Source organism: Apis florea, unplaced genomic scaffold (genome assembly GCF_048593485.1).
Source record: "Apis florea isolate Af1SG1 unplaced genomic scaffold, ASM4859348v1 contig_3081_pilon, whole genome shotgun sequence".
NCBI lineage: Eukaryota > Metazoa > Arthropoda > Insecta > Hymenoptera > Apidae > Apis > Apis florea.
In genome coordinates, this window is record NW_028256703.1 from 2,366,654 (window position 1) to 2,389,379 (window position 22,726).

General features: G+C 43.4%; 1 protein-coding gene across 8 annotated transcripts in view; it reads left to right on the top strand.

Annotated features, from left to right (window-relative positions):
• Positions 1 to 22,726, top strand: part of sei (potassium voltage-gated channel seizure) — a 104,587-nt gene that overhangs the window by 18,821 nt on the left and 63,040 nt on the right. For 7 of the 8 annotated variants that reach the window (XM_086909001.1, XM_086908997.1, XM_086908999.1 and 4 more), the window contains exons 3-4: positions 9,975 to 10,133; positions 14,884 to 15,034. In XM_086909001.1, coding sequence (XP_086765127.1) covers positions 9,975 to 10,133; positions 14,884 to 15,034 — 310 coding nt within the window. The remainder of the gene's footprint in view (positions 1 to 9,974; positions 10,134 to 14,883; positions 15,035 to 22,726) is intronic. The other variant, XM_086908998.1, reaches the window with a different exon arrangement.

The window sequence follows — 22,726 nt, forward strand, 5'->3', positions numbered from 1 at the left end:
TGGAAAATGTCAGGGGTCACGGGACCAGGAAGTTCCACTCGCTTCGATTACGGACGTTTCTTCGCTTGTTTCCTCTCTCTATTGATGCGACGGAAATTAATGCCTACTGGGACCACGGGTTGAAATGTCAAACTTTTATTGCGTGCTTCTGCGTTGTAGCGTCCTGGGATGTGGGAAGTCTTAAATTAAAGCCTGAAGTAGCGAACATCCCGGCGATGGACGCAGCATTTTCTGCCAATGAAATATTTCGACCGAGCATGTATTTTCGTGCGATTGCGGCACAATTTCCTCGTTTCCTCCTCGGCTTTGTGTTAATTGATCGATCGATTGTCTTAATTCTCTCTCTCTCTCTCTCCCTCTCTCTCTCTCTCTATTAATTTATTTTAATTGCCACTTCAATAATCGGGGATGCTTCGTCCATTCAACGCGGATAATGCGATATGTGCATTATATGCGAGTGAATCGAAGGGAAGGAAATCGATAAGGATTGTACTACTCTGTACAACGTGCATATTGATGCAAGTTTCTTCCATCAAAGACGACGAGACGTTGGTGGAATTCTGGGATGAAAAATGGATCGCGAACAAAAAGCTCAGCGATACGAAACAATTTAGGAACACCATAAAAGGAATTCTATCGATGAAAAGGAACAAAAAAGGGCAAACAAAAAAAAAAAAAAAAGAACGTCGAGGAAAAGAATTTCAACGAAGAGAAGAGTAGCGCAAGGACGCGAAAACAGGATCCTCGAACGAACACACGACCTTCGATTTTTCTGCGATATCGTTTCAATTGATTGTACGCAAGAAATACGAAGAATGACAGGTTTACGCGAGATAGAATTCGAAAGAATAAGAAAACAGATCCCTTTAGCGCGAATATAAAGTTAGCTCGAGTTAATCTTAAGCCCTTTTCGTATAACCTCGAAGGATTGCCAAAGTATATGGAAAATTAATCGATCTTCGCGCCGACTTTGAAACTATTCTCGCCGCATACGTGTCGATTATACCGATTGATTAAAGGAATCTCGAGAGCCTCGTTAGTTTCTCTGCCGAAATCTCTTGGTCACCATTACGATCAGCATCCGTTGTTAAAGTTACTCGATATCTTGTTGAGAAATTTCTCAGAATCGAATACACAAAAGGTCAATGATTCCCCTCTCCAACTCAAATTTTACTTCCAAAATTTAAGAAAAAGAAAACAAGCACGTTTTCTTCCTGTTTTACAATTTCGCAAATTTATATATCCAACATTCCAAAATTTCCAAAATAATTTAGAAAAAGAAAAGCGAACGCGTGTTCAACTCCCTCCCCGCAAAAATCGGCCCCAGTTCCTTCTCCTTTCTCGAGAATCGGATGCGAAACGATCGGCGGCCCATCGCCGGATTTCGTGGCCATTTCGCGAAAAACCTGGTCTCGAGTGGTCTCTCCCTGGTGTTGTTACGCAACCGCGCGAGGACGACGGTGTTTGAAGCGGCTAAGAATAGCGGTGCTTGTGTTCCACCCCTTCCCTTGTTCCTGATACGCCCACCCTCCTCCTTCCCCGAGATCGTGTACCCCTTTTCGTGCGTCCCCACCAGGTGCCGCGTAGTCAATGACATCATGGAAAGCCGTTCAACCTCCCCCTCCCTCCTCCTCCTCCTCCTCTCTCCTCCCCACGTTGGCCCACCTCGGCTGCCGTCGTTCAACGTGACGTCACCAACCACGCTTCTATTTTTCTCTCACTCCCTCATCCCCCCCCCACCCTCCCCCCCTCGATCGCCGCCCCTCTCCTTCTCGCCCCGGCATTTGTGTTACCCGGTATTTTTATTGCGTTCGGTAAAACGGGCAGAGACTTCGCGTCGTTCCTTCTTTTTTTATCGAACCTTCCGCCGCCCCCTCCCCTCCCTCTTACTTCTTATTCCTTACCCCGATCTTTATCCGCATCAGTTTCTGTTTTCAACGCGAGCGTGACCGGAATAATTTAATAACCGCTCGTTGTTGTTACAGTTGTTGTTGTTGAAATAATTGTTATCATAGTTATGTCGCACGATACGTTTTATGTATAATAATTGGCTCGTTGTTGTACAAATTGTTGCAATCTTTGTTTGTTTGTTTGCTTTCTTCTTGTTGTTCTTCTTTTTAAGCGTTTCATTCCGGCTCGGAGTTTCGGGTCGTCGATCTTTCATTTTTCGGAAAGGAGGATGAGGAAGAGGAGAGGATGAAAATTATTGAATATCGAGCAGGATGTTTCGAGCGAGCGTTTTCTTTTTGTCCGATTCGAATATTCAAAGTTTTATTTTCCAAATGAATGGAACGAACGATAAAAACTATTGAATATTAATTACGAGGATAGCAAAGAGAGGCGAATTTTTTATTAACACCGGTGGAACGACGAGATTGTTCACGAAAGTTGAGTTCTGGAGTCCTAGGAGGATGTCGCCTAAGATGCGGACTTGCAGTCCAGTAACGACGACACGTTCCCTCTCCAAATTTCGTTATCCTTTTTCTTTCTTCTTGTTACTATTATTATCTCATCGAATCGTCTCATCTCACGAATTTTCGACAAAACTCTCAAGAACCAAACTTTATTATTACTTTCTCACAACGATAAAACGATAAACGATATCGTCGAATGCGCGAATCAACAAATCTTTCGTTCGAATCGCGAAAACTAAAATTGTCTCGATGCTAATTCATTCGATGTATTCGTCGTGCGTATTTAATTTTCCTCTGGCTGTAATTAATCGTCAAAGTCAATGTGAGATCGAGTGTTTTTCTTTTTTCGTCTTCGTCTTGCGCGCGGGAATACACGCGTGACGTGGCGCGAGAGAAGGAGGGAATGAGAGCCCGGAAGAAGAGCGGGAACGGATCCCCATGAAATTGTAGGTTAATTTTACTTGCTCCCGTGATTCCTCGCTCCCTCCCTCCCTTGTTCTGGCACCGAGGCACCGAAGTTCCCTCATTAAGAACGCTATTAGCTCGCGGGAGGGTAGATCCTCATCGCGGAAAAACCTCTGTCGAGGAGAGAAGTTTTATGAATTTTCGACTCGATCGCGCGTACAGTGTCGTTCGTCGTTCGTTCGCTTTTCTTCGGCGCGAGTGCGAAAAACAGTGGTGTGGACACAGTGTTGTTGAATCGCGACTCGATTTAAATTGATTTGCGATCAAGATTTTTGGCGGACGTCGATTGCCACACAATTATCGCGCGATAGTGGTGGATTTCCGAATTTTTTTATATCGTGGATAGATACTATATTTCTTTTTCTCTCTCTCTCTCTCTCCTCTCTCTCTCTCTCTCTCTCTGTCAAAGTTATTTACGTTCGAAACGTTTTCACGATATTTCGTGAATGCGAAGGAGGCTGGCCCATTGTCAGGTTTCGGCGATACGCGTCCGAAACTGGTGAAACGCGGCCGGAAGGAAACAATTTATTCGATAAAAGATCCGCGACAATCGTGGGATGGAGAATTTAAAGGCGCTCGATCTGGAAAAAAGAGAAAATTTCTTTCTCCTTCCTTCTGAAAGCTGGAGGACGAAATCGATCGTTTAATCGAGGAGAGGTTGTGGAACGATCCTTCCTTCCTTTCGAAGAAGAGCGAAGTGGAGACGAAAAAGGTCGGTCTCTTCTTTCGGGAAAGGTCGAATTCACGGCAGTCCGCTCGATACGATCCAATCTCTGTTATTCAAAGGAAAGGAAAGGAAGAGAACGTTACGAGATAAGAAACATCGGCGGGCAAATGTCCATCCTTCACGATAGATAGCCGCCACGATAGCCGCCCTTCGGTATAGATTCGAAGCAACCTTGAATCCGATATCACTTCCCAACCAACCTTCATCACCACCCAATATTTAAATCGTTGAAATGTTGAAACCGAATTAACAGGTAAATCCTTCGATCGGTAGAAATTCCCTTCTTCAAGGCCATCGAATCTTCCGAGACGCCTCCCCCTAGAAGAGGAAGAAACAATCCACGAAAATATAGCCAGTTTTATCTCTCGCCCCTCCCGATCAGCTCTGGCCGCGATCATACGGCGGAGCGCAATTAGGGTCATCTGGAGTAAACCAGGTGAACGTCTCCCTTCTCGTCGCCCGTTTGTGGACGTTTGACATTTTGCTGGGCCGATCACGTGGCCGTTTTTGGCAAGTGCACCGGGGTTTCGCGATTCGTAAGCTCGAAAGCACACTTCGGAAAAGGGAGCGAATCTGGGCGGGAGAGGGAAGAGCGAGAGAGAGAGGGGGGGGGGGCGAAGGAGAGAGGAACGAACGAGGAAGAGAGAGAGAGAGAGAGAGAGCGCATGCTATTTCTGTGCACCGCTGTGGCCTGCAGCACACGTTGCCACGTCACAGGGGCATTGCACTCGGTGACGTCACGAGGGCACAGCGTCATCGACCAATTGGAGGGAGCCGTTAACCCATTAACCACTCGGCTGTTCGTTCCACTGCGGTATCATGACCTCCTCACTATCCACCAATCGTTTCACCTCGTCCACCGTAATAATAACGACAATCCCGCGGTATTTCTCGCCTTAGGAATCCAACGTGATGGGATCTGCAAGAATTTCGATCGAGGATTTTGAAGCGTCGGTCGAAATTCGCGCGCATCGACATCTTTGACGCGATTCAAGGTATTCGTTCTAGGTGATTCCTTGGTTGAACAAATGAGATAATGAAATTGCCCATTTGCATGTAAATATAAATATACATATATATTTTTTGAAAATTGTAATTAAACGAAGATGCGCGTGATATTTTCGGTTGTCAATTTGCGCACAAGGTCAGCACGCAATAGCTGGATCAGGAAGAGCCATGTGTAAATTAGCCGAATTAGAGTGGACTCAATGTATTTATGGATGCTGGGAGCACCCCAAAGGGGATGCTTATTTATAGTGGCCGCGCGGTATTACGGTGGAGCAATTTTAGAAATTCATTTGGCTATTTCTTCGCCTCTCCATATCTTGCATTATCGATGACCGTTTTGCCTTTTTTTCCACGGCCACGATTTCAGTTCCATCGTGTCGTATTTATTACACGTTGCGCGTTACGATACGATCGTTCCAATTTCGATTCTCTCTCCGGTCACTGGGATTATTGTTACGAGAGCCGGGAGATTCACAGGGATTTTTTTTTTTTTTTCTTCGAGAAAACGGTAGTAGGACTCTGCCTACTATCTAAAAATAATTAAACAAAGCTCGAAAGATCCTCGAGATCTCATCGAGGATTGTTTGCCATCAACAAATCTCCACGATTCGAAGCGTCCCACTAATTTTCGTTCCAATAAAATTTACGAGGTAAATTTTTTCTTTTCAAAATCGCGAAAGAAGATCCGTCGACACAGGCTTAACTTTTGTTCCAAAACTTTTAGATAAGATAAATTAATAACTCGTCTCCTTTCTTTTCCTCCCGCGGATTGTTTAACAACAATCCGGTTCACGTATAATCTCGAAGCATGGTTTCCATTGTTTCGAAAGAAGGTTTCGCACGATCCTTCCACGAAGGAATTTTATTTTTCTAGCCGGTTGCCTCGTTGCGAAATTCCACCGGTAGCGGTATTCCACACGTAGCGTGTTGGATCGCGAGAACGGTGGAAGTATCAACACGAGTTTATTACCGTCTGCGAGGAGACGTCTCGAAATAGATGATACAGACTATTGGACTCTCTCTCTTGGGGAGGGAGGAGGAGAAGAGGAGAGGGGGACATAGTCATCGCAAAACTGTTACACGCTCGGCAAGTGTCACGCTTGTCATAAACCTCCTCGACGTATCCTACAAACTTATCATCCACCTCGTGGATGATTTTCCATCGAGGCTCTCTCGAAACGCGATCACGCATACAAATCAAGTGAAAACCGAAAAACACATCCTTTAAATGTTCTTCTCCCACAAGGAAAGATTCCACCTCGATCGATCGTTCCTTCCCATCCGATAATCCCTTCCTTCGTTAATTTAACGAAGCGGTTTAACGAGAACCGAATTAATTCATCCGATTAATATTTTCCTCCAACCCCTTCCAAGACGGAAGAGGGAGGGGAAGAAACGGTTTGAAAGCTCCTTTTACCCCGTAGGGGAGGAAAAAACAAAGAAAGAAAGGAAAGAAGCATTTCTCTAAAAACCGCGAAAGCCAGAAGGCTTTTAGAAAAATCGATCGGCCGGCGTTTTATTCAACACGGGAGGGATTATCGGTTCCTTTTTTTCTTTTTTCTTTTTTTATTTTTTCCAAGGGAAGACGAAGGCGGCGGCTCGCTGAAACCCGCTTTTCCCCACTTTTCCCACTCCCTCTCGACAAGGACGTTGCGCCGAATGGATGCAGGGTGCGTTCACCTTCCTCGCATCTTTCTACTGTTTCCTCTTCTTCCCTTCTCTTCTCTTGCGAGCGAGAAAAGTCTTTTCTGTCCACGGTTCTACCCTTTCTCGTTGTTGGTTTAAAAGCCGCGAAACCACGAGGACGTAACGAGGACTCGGACTACTCGACCGAAACAAAGCAAGTGTTCTCAGCATCGGTGGTCGTATCTAACGGCACCGTGATTCTTTAAAGGGGGCGGAGAATCTTGAATTTTCATCGAGGAAATACTGCAGATTGGCGCCATTTACGATCTTTCTCTTGCTTGGAACGTTTCACGCCGTCGAACGAACCCTTTTCCTCTCTCTCTCTCTTTCTCTCTCTCTCTTGTTTACCAAGGCTGACGTTTCAATTAAGTCGGAGTACCACTGAAATTTTCACCGGTTACTTGTTTTCTTTGGACTTCTTTTCAGGTTCAATTTCTGGAATCAAGAAGCTGAAAAAAACCAGACTACTTTCAGGGCGAAGCTTCGCTATTTTTTCTTTCTTTCTTTCTTTTTTCCTGCCCTCCCTTCTTTTCTTTCTTTCTTTCCCCCTTTGTAGAAATTTCTCTGAACGACGATTCAAAATTGGACGTGGAAAGAAGTACAATATGCTCAAATTTCAGCAACTTGTTCTTTTCTCTCTCTCTCTCTCTCTCTCTCTCTTTTTCTTCTTCCGCGCTTTGAAACGAGCCGCAACTCGAGCGAGCAAAAAGTAATGAAGAACGGAACGGAAGAGAGCGTCCTCGTCGTCTTTATGCACTTACTTTATTCGCTATAATTAAAGTCGACGTTAAAGAAGTGTACCGCCTCTTCTTTATGCATTAACAAGTTGTATCTGCTGCTTAATATCCGACGCATCATTGCTGGAAATGATACCGTTAAAATAAAATTTCCACCGCGTCAGAATCAACGACCAATCGAACGTTTAATAAAATTTCCTATCATTTGTCTTCGACTCGAATCGGCATCATCGTAGATTATTACAATTCCGATCGATAATCCTCGTCGAAGAAATTCCATATTTTCCTTCTTCGAAAAGGGAAAACTCGAATCAGTTTCGAATCCAGTTAAAGATTCCATCACGTTCTTTTTTTTTTTTTTTCCTTTTTCTTATTTAACTTTCAAAGAGAATACGAATTACAATAATCGAGTCCGATTTTCACGGCGTGGCCTCCACGCGTGAAACATAATTAAGCCGAGAAAAGGACAGGGTGTGGAGAGGTTCTCTCTGTTGGAGGCGAGAGGAGGAGGCGTCCTCAGGCTGGGCAAGTTGAACGGAGGCCGCATGAAAAATGTGGAGCGAGAAAACGTGGAAAGCGCAACGATGGCCCGCGAGGGCCGCTCCACTCCTTCCTCGCATGCTCGCATTTCAGCCCAGACCTGACAAGCCGGCTATGCGTGACCCGTCTGCGTGCGTAATTCCGCCGGGACAAAGAGGAAGCGAGAGGAGAAAAAGAGCAACCGAGAAAGAAAGGCGGGGAACGGATCGATAGGGACAGCTTGCTGTGACGTTGCCGAAGAAACCACACGTATTTCACGTATTAACCGCTATCCAGACACGAGGAGCGGCCACTCCCCGCCCCCCTCCCTTGTAATTGATCGTTTCAATTTTTATCACCCTCCTATGATCTCAAGTTGAATCGATTCAGATTTCCAAACTGCCCTTTCAACTTTATCATCGTATACCAACCAGGTTCGAGGTATACGTCTTGAGCAGGAAACAAGAGTCGAATAATATTTTCCACGATCGTTCCACCTTCGCTATCAACGATTCGAACGGGATCGAGCAATCGCACCGACACTTGTTCCAACGGTTATCGAGGTTTCAGCTCGCTGGTTCGGTTCACAACTGGGAGGGGGGATTATATAACGGCCTCCTGCTCGTTTACTGCGCACCATTCCTCTATACTCGTTTAAAAAAGAGAAGAAAGAAAGAAAGAGAAGGGAAAACTTGACTAATCGATTCTTCCACGTTTATTCTATCTTCGAAAGAAAGATAGTGGTGGTCGAGGAGAGAATCAAACAAGTCGAGGCTACTGCTATAATTCATACTTCTCTCCTATCGTGTTCGTAGAGACGCGTGCAAGCGAGGCCGATCATCGCTGACGTTCCACGCGGATGACGTCGTCGTCGAACGACGACGACGAAGGAAGATCCAGGTGGCCACGACTCTTGGCACGCCCGCCCCGTATAAACGATTACGCAGCCGCCTATGCGTGCATTGCATCGTCCCGATTGCGCAACCAGCCCTGTCCGAATCGGGAATCCCCCGAGTCTGGCCGCGCCGCTTTCCTTTTTCTCGGGCCCTTTTTGGATCCCGTCCAACCCACCTTGACTCGACACACGCCGGTTAATTAGCTGCGTCCAGCCGACGGCCGACGTCGTATTTAATCGTGTTCCCGCGGTTACGGGCTTCCGCGGTGACCTTCGCGCTGCCCACAAATCCCGCAGAAGCGCAAGAGGCTTTTTCGCTACCACGTGCGACATTCTCGTTCTCGCGATTGAAAAAAGTTTTCCCGGATCGATTATGGGAGGAAATTGCTTGGAAATTGTGTTTTTCTTTTTTTTTTTTTTTTTTGATATCGATCGATATAGCAGTCGAGTTCGTCGAGTCTCTTTGCACGAATCGTATCGATAAAAAGATGTGTAAAGATGCGTTGTTTTTTCATTATGAATATATATCTTGGAACGTGAATTTTTATTAAAAAGTAGAGAGCAAAGATATTTCGCGTGTATCCTTTTTTGGATAGCGTTCCACGCTTGCAAATGCACGTAGATTCCATCCGCATTTTTCACGAGCGGATCGTTTCTATCGAATTTCTTTTTTAAAATTCGAAAGGAAATCTCCCGTGTTTCGAGGGATGTTGAACGAGTAGCCGGTGACGCGTGTTGGTGGAAAGGCGCAGTGTCACCGGCATTGCATCTCTCTGGCTCGAACCGTTTCCAATTCGATCGTTTCGAATTATCGTCACGACTCGTAACAGCCTTCCCCTTCCACTCTCCTTTTCGAATCCCCGAAAGAAAACAGAGCAACGAAATTGAGAGCGCTGCTCGAAAGTCTGTTTAAAATTGACGCCATCGTTTAATTCCTCGAACGCGTATCGCGAATAAAAAATTCGAGAACTATTCCACTTAAATACATCGAAAACTGTATGTTTGCCCGCGTTAAAAATAACGTTTTCCCCGGGAAAATTCTTTTATCGCTACTACCGCGTTAAGGGTTAACGCGGTGGTGAAGAGAAACCGGTTTGGATCGAATCCAGATGCGATTTATAGGAAGTTAGCAAAGGCTTTATTGCCACGTTCGATCCTTGGCTAACATCAAACAAGACGCGAGACGTTTTACGGACCACCTCGTCTAATAGACGTTCCCTAAACGTCGAACGTGGATATTTATCGCGCCAGACGCCCGTGCTTGCTCTGTTCGGTGGTCGCGTTTACCGCGGCCGATAAAGAAGATATTTCTTTACGCATCCTAATATAATTTCTTCGGTTTAATGGGTGGAAAAATCGATATTCGTCGTTCCACCGAGTTTTGAATGGTCCGAAGCGTATACGCGTTGCATATGCCATTGCGTTGCGTCGAAATATTCGTGTATATTCGTTTCATTAAGAAGAAAGTGTAGCGTTTTCGCGTCCGTTAATAATCGGATGATGGATATTTTTTTCTGTCACAGGCACCAAGTTTCTGTGCAGCGAGGTGATAGCGCTAATAAGGAGCGAGGTGGACGAGATCTGCTTGCAAATCATAAATTTCGAGGATTTGAGCTCGCAGCCATCCCCGCAGCCTGCGATTCCGCCCCCAAGCCAGACCAACAACAGGCTCGTCACACGCTGTAAGTTCCAATCTCTCTCTTTTTTCTCTTCTCTCTCTCTCTCTTCATTTCATCCAGAGATCCATGTTTCTCATTTTCCACTTTGATTCATCTCCCCTGCCAGAGAATCTCACTCTTGCAAATTTCACGTCCAATTTGCATTTCGCGTTGTTGTGCTGCGCTCGGCTCTACATTTCCCCTCCCCGTTTATTACGAAACGGTTTTGCGAATTAATGCCCGGGTCGACCCTTTATCAACGTTATTTAATTCGTGCGCTCGTTTTTCTTTCTTTCTTTTTTTTTTTTTTTTAATCCCCTTAAGAATATGTTGACGCGTTTGAAGAGATGAAAGTACTTTCGATTCCGGTAAAAATGTCTCACTCGTGTTTCCGTTTGTCCTATTTAATCCAGCGGATATTTCTCCCTTCTTCTTTTTTTCTTCTCTCTCTCTCTTCTTCTTTTTTTTTCTCTCTTCTTGCGCTTGTGCGACACGTCGAGGACACTAGGTCACGTAGTCAAGTGTTAAGTTTGGGTGTGTCTGTAGGGGCGCGTACTTGGGAGCGCGGTGTGACCTTTCTTGCCACAGACTGACGAAAAGTGCTTGTAAAAATTACCACCGAGCAGCTTTATTGCCCGGCAAGAATGCATTCTTTTCCAGTCTAATGAGATTCGACGATGTTTCGCTACTTGATACGAATTAGAGAGAGATTAATTAATTCGATTCGATTGAAAACCTCGTTGAGCGAAGAATCGACGAGGATAATTGAAATATATACTTTTTATCGGAATGCACGAATCATGGTGACGATCGGGATTAATCTTAGAATCTTGACGGAGCAATCGATTTTAGATCGATTTGCCTCGAGAATTAATCTTAAAATTAACCTCGGGATATTCTTAGGGGGATTAATTGTTCTTCGTTCAGTTTCGAGATTAAACGTGATTTTAAGACCTCGAACAGCTTAAAACCGTCCTACAGGATCGTCTACGATTCGAATTTCCGGATGACAAGCAAGAGTGAGTTTAATTAATCTTGAAGATTTGAAAACGATCCATCGGGAGATTTGTAACCCGTTCAAGTGAAACATCATCTAATTTAGATGATCGAAATATACCGATCCTCGAATCTTTTTGAATGGAAGCCGATGGTTGAATTATGAAAAACTTTTTATACGCCTCTTCGCTTTCTTCGCTTGATTTTTTGGCGGTGTTCGAGCGTTGAAGCAGAAGCACAAGCACCCTTTTCGCGTGCAAAGTGTGCTTCGAATGTGGAATCTCGAGTGGAACCCTTTTCGCTTTAACGAAATGCGCTGAAACTAATTAACTGATCAAAAAATAATTATCTTCGAAAGAAAGTTTAAACGATCGGTAAACTCGCCCAAACTTAACTTAGCTTCTTCTTAACAGAAGAGGATCGACACATCGAAACAGATTAATAATTAAATGGAAATAGGAATGGATCGTGTTTGGATCGTGTTTTGTCATCGAGAAAATTAGTTCGCCGGATGAAATTAGAATGAAACGTTTCACCAAGCAATGCACGTTTTTTTTTTTACATCGTCATTTGTACAAATTGCGACTCGTGTAACCCCTAGAAACACTAGATCATTACTAAATCAAGGCGTCGTATACGTGTTTCGTGGAAGGTTATCGTCAGGTTTACCGACGCGTGCATTCGATCGCTCGAATTCCAGAAACGTGGAACAAGTGCTCGTTACGGAAACAATTCGAAACCACCCAATATTCTCCACCCACCATATTTCACCATCACCTTCTATATCGTTATCGAAAATCGGTATCGAAAACAATTTGAAAAAACTATAAGCCGGATATCGAACGGGCTGGAAATTGTAAATTGAAACGAATTTTCTACATTTTTCTAAATTCCTTGCTTCTCCTCTCAACGAAATTTATCTTTTGATTTTCATCACTCTAAAGCTACATCGTTCGTCGACTCAGGCTATCTTTAATAATTTTTATAAAGTACATATATTTCCAAACACGAAAATGATAACTGAAACGATATTCCTCATAAAAAATAATCATTCCATATATATAATAAATAATCCATTACCATCTTATTTTACAATGTCTTTTTAATTCTCCAATTCGATGACACAAACTCGTACGCAATAATATCCTCGAGACTCGAGATTTTCGTTACATTTATTATATTTCATTCTCTCAATCAAAAAAATTAACAATTAAAAATAAGAACTCTCTCTCTCTCTCTCTCTCCCCCTCTCTCTCGAAATTTGATTACGATGTTTCGAGGAACAATACGGTACGGTATCGTTCACCGCGTATAAACAATGTCGCGATCGAGTGAAACGTAAATAGACGCGTTACGCCGGATCGATTCCAGGTAAACACGTACGTAACATTTTCCCCGAAATTGTTGGAGGGGCGACGGTAAATAATCGGCCTCGACGCCGCGTGTGTGTCTTCTGCCAAAACGTTTCGTGCCGTGGTCGCATACGGAGTTCCCTCTGCGGCTTTCAAGCTGGAGAATCATTATTTTCTGCTGCACCGATCAGGGCCGGGCCGCCGACAACTGGGCCATGTGGCGCACGTTAGAGAAGCAGAAGATTATTAGAATCGAGGAGGAGATCGAGGTCAGATTCGGCCGCATAATGAGCCGCGCAACGATACTCCTGCGCCACCGGCCAATTACTCTTTCGCACGTCTTCTCCTTCCGCGTGTCACGTTTCGAAACCTCGGATATACGCGCCTCCTTTCCTCCCCTCTTCTTTTTTTCCCCACCCTTCCTTTCCACTCAAGGGAGATCGAGATGGGATCGTCTATTATGAGAAAAGTTTCTTCCAACTTTCGATCGAGAGGTTTCTTCGAATCGGCCGTAATTGATCCGCCGCTATCCTTCCGCGGTTCGACCTTTCTTATCATCCACCGACCGTTCGAGTTTTAAGTATAGCATATAAACTCCGGGAACAGGAAAAGTTGCGATTAAACGAGACTACTCCCACCTCGATTTCTTTAATCAACCTTGAGCCAGTTTTTCCTTCAATTTTCTTCCCTCTCTCTCTCTCTCTCTCTCCTTGTTTCTTGATTTCGTAAGACGATAATCGACGACGATTCCGTCTTCTTCCTCGATCGAATTTTTCTTCTACTTTCTTCTATTCTCTTCTTCTCTCTTTTCCCCCTCCTTCCCTCGTTGTTTTCGTACGAGATACGAATTCGCGCGCGGGCGATATCGGCGATATGCTTCTGGGTAATTTCACCGCGATTCCAAGTAGACACGCGTGTGCACATTCGCGAGGGCACGCGCGAGAAGGAAGAGACGCGTGGTCACGTTTTATATCTGGAGTGTTGGCGAAACTATTTTTAGAATGACGCCGCAGAACAGTAAACGTGTGTGTGGCGCGCCTAACTGTTAACCCTGACCCGGTAATAAATATTATACCCCCCGTATAATACGAGGAAGCTATAGACACCCCCACTTGCAGCTTGATAAATCCACCCCCCACGAATCAACTGGGCGACCAGCCTACAACCCTGAGAATGAAATTGATTATTAAAACGGACGAGCGGAGTTGTCGGAGTTGACGGACGTTCGAAACCGCTTTCGTCTCTTTTCGTTTCGTTTCTTACTCTTTTTTTTTTGCCCGAAACGAGAATCGTAATCGCCGGGTAAACAGTTTTATCTCGCTCATTTCATCAAGTTTCGTCTCCTTTCTTTTAACACGTGTCTTCCCTTCCGATTCGACGAAAGTAGAAAATTAGCATGGCGTGTATCGATCGTTTTTTTAGTCTTCGAGGTTTCGTTAATTCCGAGAAAGAACGATCCGATCGATCTTTCGACTTTTTCTTTTGCGACCATTTCGATGGACATAGAAGGATACGAGTTTAGCCACGATCGATGGACGTTCCGTGCATCGTGGAAAATCGCACCCATCGCTTCCAATCGTCAACACCTTTCCCCTCCTTTAATCCTCCTTTGCACGGAACAGTTACATATAATACTCGTTAAAAAAAAAAAAGAAGAAGAAGAAGAAACCTTCGTTTCGCGCGCGAGATTATTCTCGAAATTCTCGAACCGTGGTCGAGTTTTACATTTATCGATTATCGTATTTCGTGTGCGTGAAGTTCAACGACTTTTGGCCGAAAATCAAACAGCTTTACGATCAGCATCACAGAGGTAGAATCGTGCCAACGATCCGATCGTGCACGCGACCAGATAAATCGAAAGTTTCGCGCCATCTGGCTCGCCCAATACGATTGCCCGTCCAAAAATTCCCTCTCTCTCTCTCTAATTCTCTCCCAAACATATCCTCACATATTCTCCATCCTTCGTTCATCGAAGAGAAAAAGAGAGAGAGGTATCCAATTAATTTTCCAAGCCAGAGTCATCGTCCGATTATCCTCGATGCTCAGGTGTTGGTGCACGACGCGATTCGCGATCCCATTTCCCCCCTCCCCGCGAAAGTTTGTTTAATCCAACAACGGTGACTAACTTGGTTTACGCGTAACTCGCTCGAACACTCGCCGAGTTCATCGAGAAAAATATATATCGCGGAAAGTAGCACAGCGCTCTCTTCCTCTCTCTCAACTTTGATAATAATTGCGCGAAATACGGGACATAACAGAGAACGGATACGAGATAGAATATAATGGACGAATCGAGCGAATTTTGAAGGGAAGCGTTCGAGCTACTTTTCGCGATATATTTCGTTCCCTTCGAACAGCTTGTAATACAGTTTGTAATACCTGACTAACCAATCACTAATGAGATTCAATGACGTTGACTGGAGCAGTCGACAGGGCAAGGGCGTCGTTTCGTGCTGGCCTCTCGAGGACCGGTGTCGTTGGTCCACCAAGGGTCAGGAATCGGCCGAGAACCACGACCAACTTACCTCATCGACTTGCTGACGGGACCATCCTCGACGAGGACGCCTCCGAGAACTGGTGAGCGACAAGCAAAAATTTCCATTTTTCTCTTTTTATTACTCTTTTTTTACTTTACTCTTCTGTTCCTTCTGTTCGGAATTTTTTTTTTTTTTTTTTTACATTCCAATTGGGAAAAATCGTGAAATGGCGTGCTTCTTTTTCCTCCAAATGGAGAAATGGTCGAGCTGGTGGTGGCGCGGTGTTGCGCAGAAGCCAATTAAGAAACCGACGAAGCCGACCCAACTGAGCACACTCGCCTCGTTAATGATACGTCGTATTGTTTTCGCGCCGTGTGTTCGAGGCGCCACAACGAAGCCTGGCATTCGATACACTTCCGATATCTCGTTAACCCCGTGTCCAATATAATCGATCGGCGGGCCAACAACCGGAATCCAACGGGAATCTCGATCGTTTCCTACGAATTTTCAACCGTGACGATTGCTTTTCCGACTTTTAGGTGGAATTTTTTAATAATTTATTTGAAAGATTCTGTTTTTGATATCCGATCAAATTGTTGTAATCGTGGAGTAACGAAACATTCGATATTCGTGTTAACGACGCGTGGATTAGATTTTTACTTTTTCAAATTGTTGCGATTCTATATAAGATCTTTATATTGTTCGAGTATTTTGGTGTCTGAAACGGGAGCCAAATCTCGGTGGATAGGAAAGAAATGTTATTTGCATTTTGGCCAAGATAAAAGATAAGAGTGGCTCGATCGTTCGAATTTCTATATTTAGAATGACCAATCAACGATCGAATCGAATTATTCTTGTTTATTTATATTATAGTTATATCGGTGCGCAATTTTTCTATCCACTGGAACGGCGCAAAGTGAGCTCGCTATCGAAAGTGAGCAAAATTTTTATGATACAGAGTATTGGCAACAAGCAGAAAACACGGTAATCTCGAATGATCGAAAGCAAACCCGAGATCAAATATTGGCACTCGTTTCTATGTAAACATCAGTTTCGTGCGGTATCGTTGAATTGATTAAAGGTTTCGTAAACAACTCTTATCGATAATTCTACCTAGCCACCACGAATGAGTCACGAATCGTGGCCTATATCTTTTTTTCGTTGCGTTGAATGTCATTTGAGCGATACTTCTCTCCCTTTCCACGTGTCGATTCGCCATCGTTCGTGACAAAATATACGTCCGAGTTTCCCTTTCAAATCTGTACGCGAAATTCGACGAACGAAATCAATATCTTTGAAAACAGGAGAACGAGAATATTTTTAAGATCTGCCATCTTTCGATTGGGAAAAGGAGAGGGAAAATTCAAAGGGAAATTATTATGATAATCGACAAGGGAGTAGAAAATATTCAAAGATTATCTCCTCGTTCGTTCGATTTGCACGACTAGAAAGACGTTCGAACAAGGGGAAGTATAGAAAGAGGAGCTTTCGTTGTTTCAAGGAGCCGAGATTCGTTTTTCTTCGCGTTCCTCTCGATCGAGCATCCCTCGCTTCCTTGGCAATTGTATCGCTGCAATTGCTACTGGCAATCTCCCATCGTTACATCTCTTCTCTCGCTTAAAAACTTTCTCCTTATTCGTTTCGAAATATTTCGCGTTGCTAGAAATAAAAGATTCGAATTTCAATTTTCAATCGGAAGAATAAATCTGTCCCCGATAAAAGCATCCTTTCAATGAATATAAATATAACCTCTTCGGATAAGAAAAACTTAAACGGAGATCGAGACGTAGCAGTTCTTTGAAATATTAGAATTTCCATATCAATATATGGAATAATACACGTGGTCGCATGTCTCCCGCATTTTTGTTCACAGGCGTGGAATCCCCTTCTCTCTCGCTTCTCCACCACGTGCGTTCGACCAGCACACGCAACGGCTCTCCCTCTCCCGCATAGAGGATAGATTTTTAAGTTGACTTTCCACCAGGCAAACGTAAACGTTGGAAAAGAGGATGTTTTAAATTTTTAAAATCGTTTCGAGGGATTGGACGATGACTGTGAAGATTGATATAATGATATGCGTCGTATAAGGATATATCAAAAATAAATGGTTGGTGGTGGTCTAAATTCGATAGATCTTGGAAATCGTTCGGCAAGAAAGGATTGTTAAGAGGAAAGTAAATTTTTTTCGTGCAAAATGTAACATTCATTCGCGGAAACAAGAATTGTTCTTTTGATTATCATACGTCTTCAAAAGTTCAGCAATCAATAACTAAACAATAATTTTTATAACGTGCAATATATGTATTTTGACGAGACAAAATCTTTTCGAATACTTCGAATTTTCAACTTACACTGAACGTAACGTCCTCATCCTTTGGAAACCTGAAAATTCATAATTTAATTCCAAAGAATCGCTCGAAACGATTTTTTTTTCCCAGGATATTAGATAATTCGTCACCGAAAAGATTAAACTCGAAGAGCGTTCTAAAGAAAAGGAATCTTGGATTGGACGCGAGAGAAATGTTGCTTTCGTAGTTGTAAACCAGAGTTTACGTTTACTACGTAAACTCCCATCTTTTTGGGATAGAACCGAGAAAGAAAAATATGTTTTCGACGGTCGCGTTTCCGATAAAAGGCAGCTGGCGCGGTCGTAGTTTCTCCCGAGTTCGTGCGCGAATCTCGAAGACGCGGCTTACATCTCTGGCCAGCTATCATCGCGAAAGGAACGCGAATATCGTTGTACGAGATCGTTCGTTTTCATTCGTTCGGGGACACCGTTTACGGGTGATTTTTACACCAGCTTGGAGGCGGAACCTTCAATTTCCTGGCCGATCGCAGGAAACTCGATCCCCATCGACCCAATTCCCAGGAAAAACGAGTCGTTCTCCCTATTAAAGGATCAAGGAAAATGTTGCTCCGTTACTATTATTATCTTCTATCCCAAGCAAATTTTATCTCGATGCTTATTAGCCGCCGCCTGTAATTCTCACCTTCTTTACGAATTAGGTTGAAGAATTTTTGTGCAAACATGGTTACTACTTTTTTCATCATTTTTACATCCCCACCTTCGTTTTGACTCGAGCGATTCATGCTAGATCTCGTTTCGCAGTGTCGATTCCTACGGATCTTTATTTCTTCATCGCGAAATTTATCACGTTCGAAATGAAAAATTAAAATTATTTAGAAATGAAATGTAGAGAGGAAATACTTAAAGAAAAAATTTAGAAATTTTCCAACGAGAAGATATCACGAATAACCTTCGGCCTTCCTTCTTTCGCTCGCGTGACGCACGAATACGTACGCTATTAATTTGATCGAGAGAAACGGTAGGATGATTTAAACGCACGCGTGCGATGACACTTGTCGGTCCGTGAGGGGAGTTTTTCGCGGGAGGCACGCGAGTGGCGTTAGCGCGACATAAACAACCCCCACGGAACCGGGAAGCACGACGGAGAGTAATGCGATCGGTGGTCCGACCTTGGTGTCGAGCGTCAACTAGCGGAGACGACAACCACTCTTACCTTCTCGCCAAGGTGAGGCGAGGCGCACACGCAACCGCGCACCTCCGATCGGAGGGTCGATGACGGATACCTTGGAAATTGTGACGAGCACAGAGGGGTCTCCACACGATGCCAATTTTGCGACGCTGATACAAATCTGAGAGGAGGAGGAGGAAGGAAAATGGGACGTGGATTCTCGCGGATCGTTTGAAAATTTCGAAAATTGATTATTGAATCAATCGCGTGTCTCGATTTATTTTGATTCCTTTTAGAAGCACGACGAAGATTTGAAATTTTCTAGCGTTTAGAAGAATCGTACGATTTCTAGAGACTGTTCCTTTCTCGATTGGATCAAATTGAAATCGGAAGATCTCGATTCTGATGATCGATCGAGGGTGAGGAAACAAACTCGATTTTTTTTTGATTCCTTTTAGAAGAACTAGATGAAAATTCGACGAAGATTTGTTTAGAAGAATCGTACGATTTCTAGAGACTGTTCCTTTCTCGATTGGATCAAATTGAAATCGGAAGATTGGATCTTGATTCTGATGATCGATCGAGAGTGAGGAAACAAACTCGATTTTTTTTGATTCCTTTTAGAAGAACTAGATGAAGATTTGAAATTTTCTAGCGTTTAGAAGAATCGTACGATTTCTAGAGACTGTTCCTTTCTCGATTGGATCAAATTGAAATCGGAAGATCTCGATTCTGATGATCGATCGAGAGTGAGGAAACGAACTTTTCCTCGTCGTAAATTCGTTGAACGGCCTTCGATTTCGATCGTTTTACATAAATCTACCCAAATTCTTTCCTCCTACATCTTTATCACGAAGATTCTGTGCAAGTAACAAGAAAAGTAACAATAATCACGCTTGTTCGAAACACTTGACACGATGGAAGGACAAATTTGGAGCGATTAAATCGAGGAGGGAAGCAAGGATGGTTGAAAGTTGGCCACCGATTGTGTACAAAGTCGCCGTTAGCCCGAAGGTTTGGAAAGAAAGTTTAGCCCCCGGTTGATTAAGGGATAGTGGAAGCTTGATTAAAGCTTGGTCGTGCAGCGACAAAGAGGAATGTTTTACGGCTCGCTTCAAGGTGAGCCGCGAGTCGAACACGCGATCGCGAGAGACTGAGGAACGGTCAGGTGTTGAGAAGCAAGGCTAAGCCCGTAAGGGAGAGCCGGAAGCGCGTTTCGCATTCGAGCCGGCTTCCATTATTATTCCCCAACCCGGTGAACTTTGATTTAACGCATCCCCGAGGATTTTAACGAGCAAGAGGCCCTCGACAATACTTGTGCACGCGCCCCCTCAAATTTATTATGGATAAATATTATGGAAGGAGGTGGGAGAGAGTTTTGGAAGCTTTGGAAGTTTGGTAAAACTTGGTTCGTTGAGAGAATTTCTCCTGTTCCTCGTGTTTTTTTTTTCTCGAAACTCGTCTCTCTCTCTCTCTCTCCTCGCGTTTTATTTATAGACGGGCAGAAAATTTTCGCAATACGAAACTTGTCTATTTCGATAAAAATTTGGAGAAAAGATTCACCATCGTTGAAATACGAGTGAAAGGAATTAATTTATAGAGATCAATTAGAGATTGTTTAATTAAACGAAATACTTTACGAGCGGCATAACGAAAAATTCAATTCGTTTCTTTTTTTTTTTTTTTTTTGAACGATCACAGCAGAGTCTGAAACAAGATTTGCCCCGTTTACACGTTTAATCCTATTATACAGAAAAAGAAAAAAATTTCTCGTTATTCGTGATCCCTGCACAAGCGATCGAAACAATTCCGTTTTCAAAAGCAAAGCGAAAAGAAGCTATTCGCTCTAATTCCTCTTGGAATAAGAGAGAGAGAGAGAGAGAGAGAGAGAAAAGGAAAAATTCTCCTCGCGAAGGAACACGCACTCTACGCGTTGAATCTTTCACCTGTTCACACGAGGAGAGATAGACGTCGCGTGAATAAACACAGAGGCTGTGAATGAACAGGTTGAATAAGAGAAGGAAGGAAAAGGCGTGAAAAGGAGATGAATGGGGTCGCTTTTTAGCCGGCAGATTTTTATCTCACACGTTAAGACGTGTGCGTGACGATAATACGACTGGAAAGCTGCATTAACCACGTAGCGAAATCCGAATAACGTGTCTGGACCAAGAATGAAACTTGATATACGCGTGTTCCAAAACACACTTTTTCTTCTCCTTTCTCGAAAAGGTTTCTCGAAACAATAAAAAGTCACGATTAATCTCATCGATCTCTCGTATATGGGGAAAATTAATTTGGACTTAGCTTAAGAGCTACGTACATTTCCAAATGGATAAAGCTGATAATTCACGGTTGTATCAAAGAATTGAATTGACTTTTAAACCTCGGCTCGAAGGATCGAGTTGGAGCACTGAGAGCAGTTTCTTGTTTCGAGAGACGTTGTGCTGTGTTTCCCAAGAATCGCCTCGATAGGGAGAAATTGAAGAAATCCGGGGTCTTAGGCGCTCGTTTCGAAAAGTTACGTGGCATCTTGTAATTGGAGGAGGAAATTCTGGACGTAAATTGGAATTAGGTAAACGAGGTATCCATTTAATCGTGGAATCATAGTTTGAATTATTCGTTCGCCAAAGTTGCAACTTATTATTGCGATCGTATCGCTGAACATTAATCAATCGATTGCTGGCCAGGTATCGTTTCACTTTTTTAATTTATTTCGTTTCGTTTTCTTATTCGTCCTGTCGAAATCGTTGAAACTGATAGAATCGAAAGCGAATCGTAAGAATATTATAAATATTCTTATGAATCTGCACGAATTGAAACGCACGGTGTCCCCATTCTTGCCACTCGTCTCGTTCTACCTTTATTCATCGATATTCCTTTGCCGCTTCTTGGAATTCTTCTTCCTTCATTTCTTTGCTCTCCGATCTTTCTCGTCGTTTCGTTGCGATCGTAACCCCTTACGTTTCAACACTTTTCTATTTATTGAAATTTTGTTCGAATTCGACGTAGCTTCGCTCTCCGGAATATGAGAATTTTTCCAAGTTTAAAATCTCATCGAGTATATGGAATGTATACCCACACACACACACCACATATATATATATATATATATATATATACTCAAGCGAGTATTTCTCGAGGGAGGTTCACAGTTGCCAACAGTATCTCGGAAAATATGTTTTCCCATTAATCGGTTGGCATTTTTAAAAAATCGATACCCCTTGAAACGAACGATCGTAACGAAACTCACAATTGTGCGTGCCTCGACTCGTACGAGATATTTCGATTATATACGAGAATTATCGTGGAAATCGCGGAGAGCGAGAGAAGGATGGAAGATTCTTGGGTAAACGGAACGCGCTAGTTTTCCTATCGCATTATATATTGTTTTTTTTTTTTTCTTCATAGAGGCCTTGGCGTGTTCGCACGCACTCGTCGATCCCAGGCGAGGATATTTTCGCGTATTATTTTATAGAGAGAAACTGGAGAATGGCGGGTTGAACCAATTTCATCCACGGAACGGGAATAAAAAATTATCGGACCATGCATCGGAGCCGGGCAGGGAGGAGAAAGTTAAAATCCGTCGTAAAAGTAAGAAATGCGTTTCGCCTTTCCTTGTTGAAAGGAAGGAGGAAATCGCCGCATAATGAAATTCATCGGTGAGCGCAAGCGTGGGATTATTAATCGTTCAAGCTTCGATCGAATTAGCGTCGTAGTTTAAAATTCATAAAGAATTCAGACGTGTGTGTTGCAGGAAATGAAACGAGCGTAAACATGATTTCGTTCTCGAGCCCTTGGAAATTCTTCTAACGCTGATCTGGTGTAGAGAGGAAAATTGTAATAAAAATTTGATTGATCGTCCTGTTTTGCGCGAAGCGATCCGTTTGATTTAATAAAGAAGCAAATCGAGGAGAGATTACAAACACAACCGTCGATTAAATTATTCTCTTTGATCAGAACTTTATGGAAACATCTTATTTTCTTACTTCTTATCTTAGTTTCCAAGCTTCGATTGCATCGTGCAACGAATTATTTACGAACGTTAATTTATTTGCAACCGCGACGATCAAAAATCAGAGATTCGATTCGTAACGAATCGTATCCCAAGAAGGGAGCGACCGTTGCAGATGCACGGCAGCGATTTACCACTTTTTAGACATGTAAATTCCTTGAACCCACCCCCGACAATAGAATTTGCGTGCAGAAACGCCGCAAGGTAAAGTTGCGCCGTTGAAAAGAGAGCGCGGCCGACTGCAGGAGTGGTGGAAAAAGGAAAAAAAACGGCAGTCCATTACGCGGATCTATTTGTATTACGA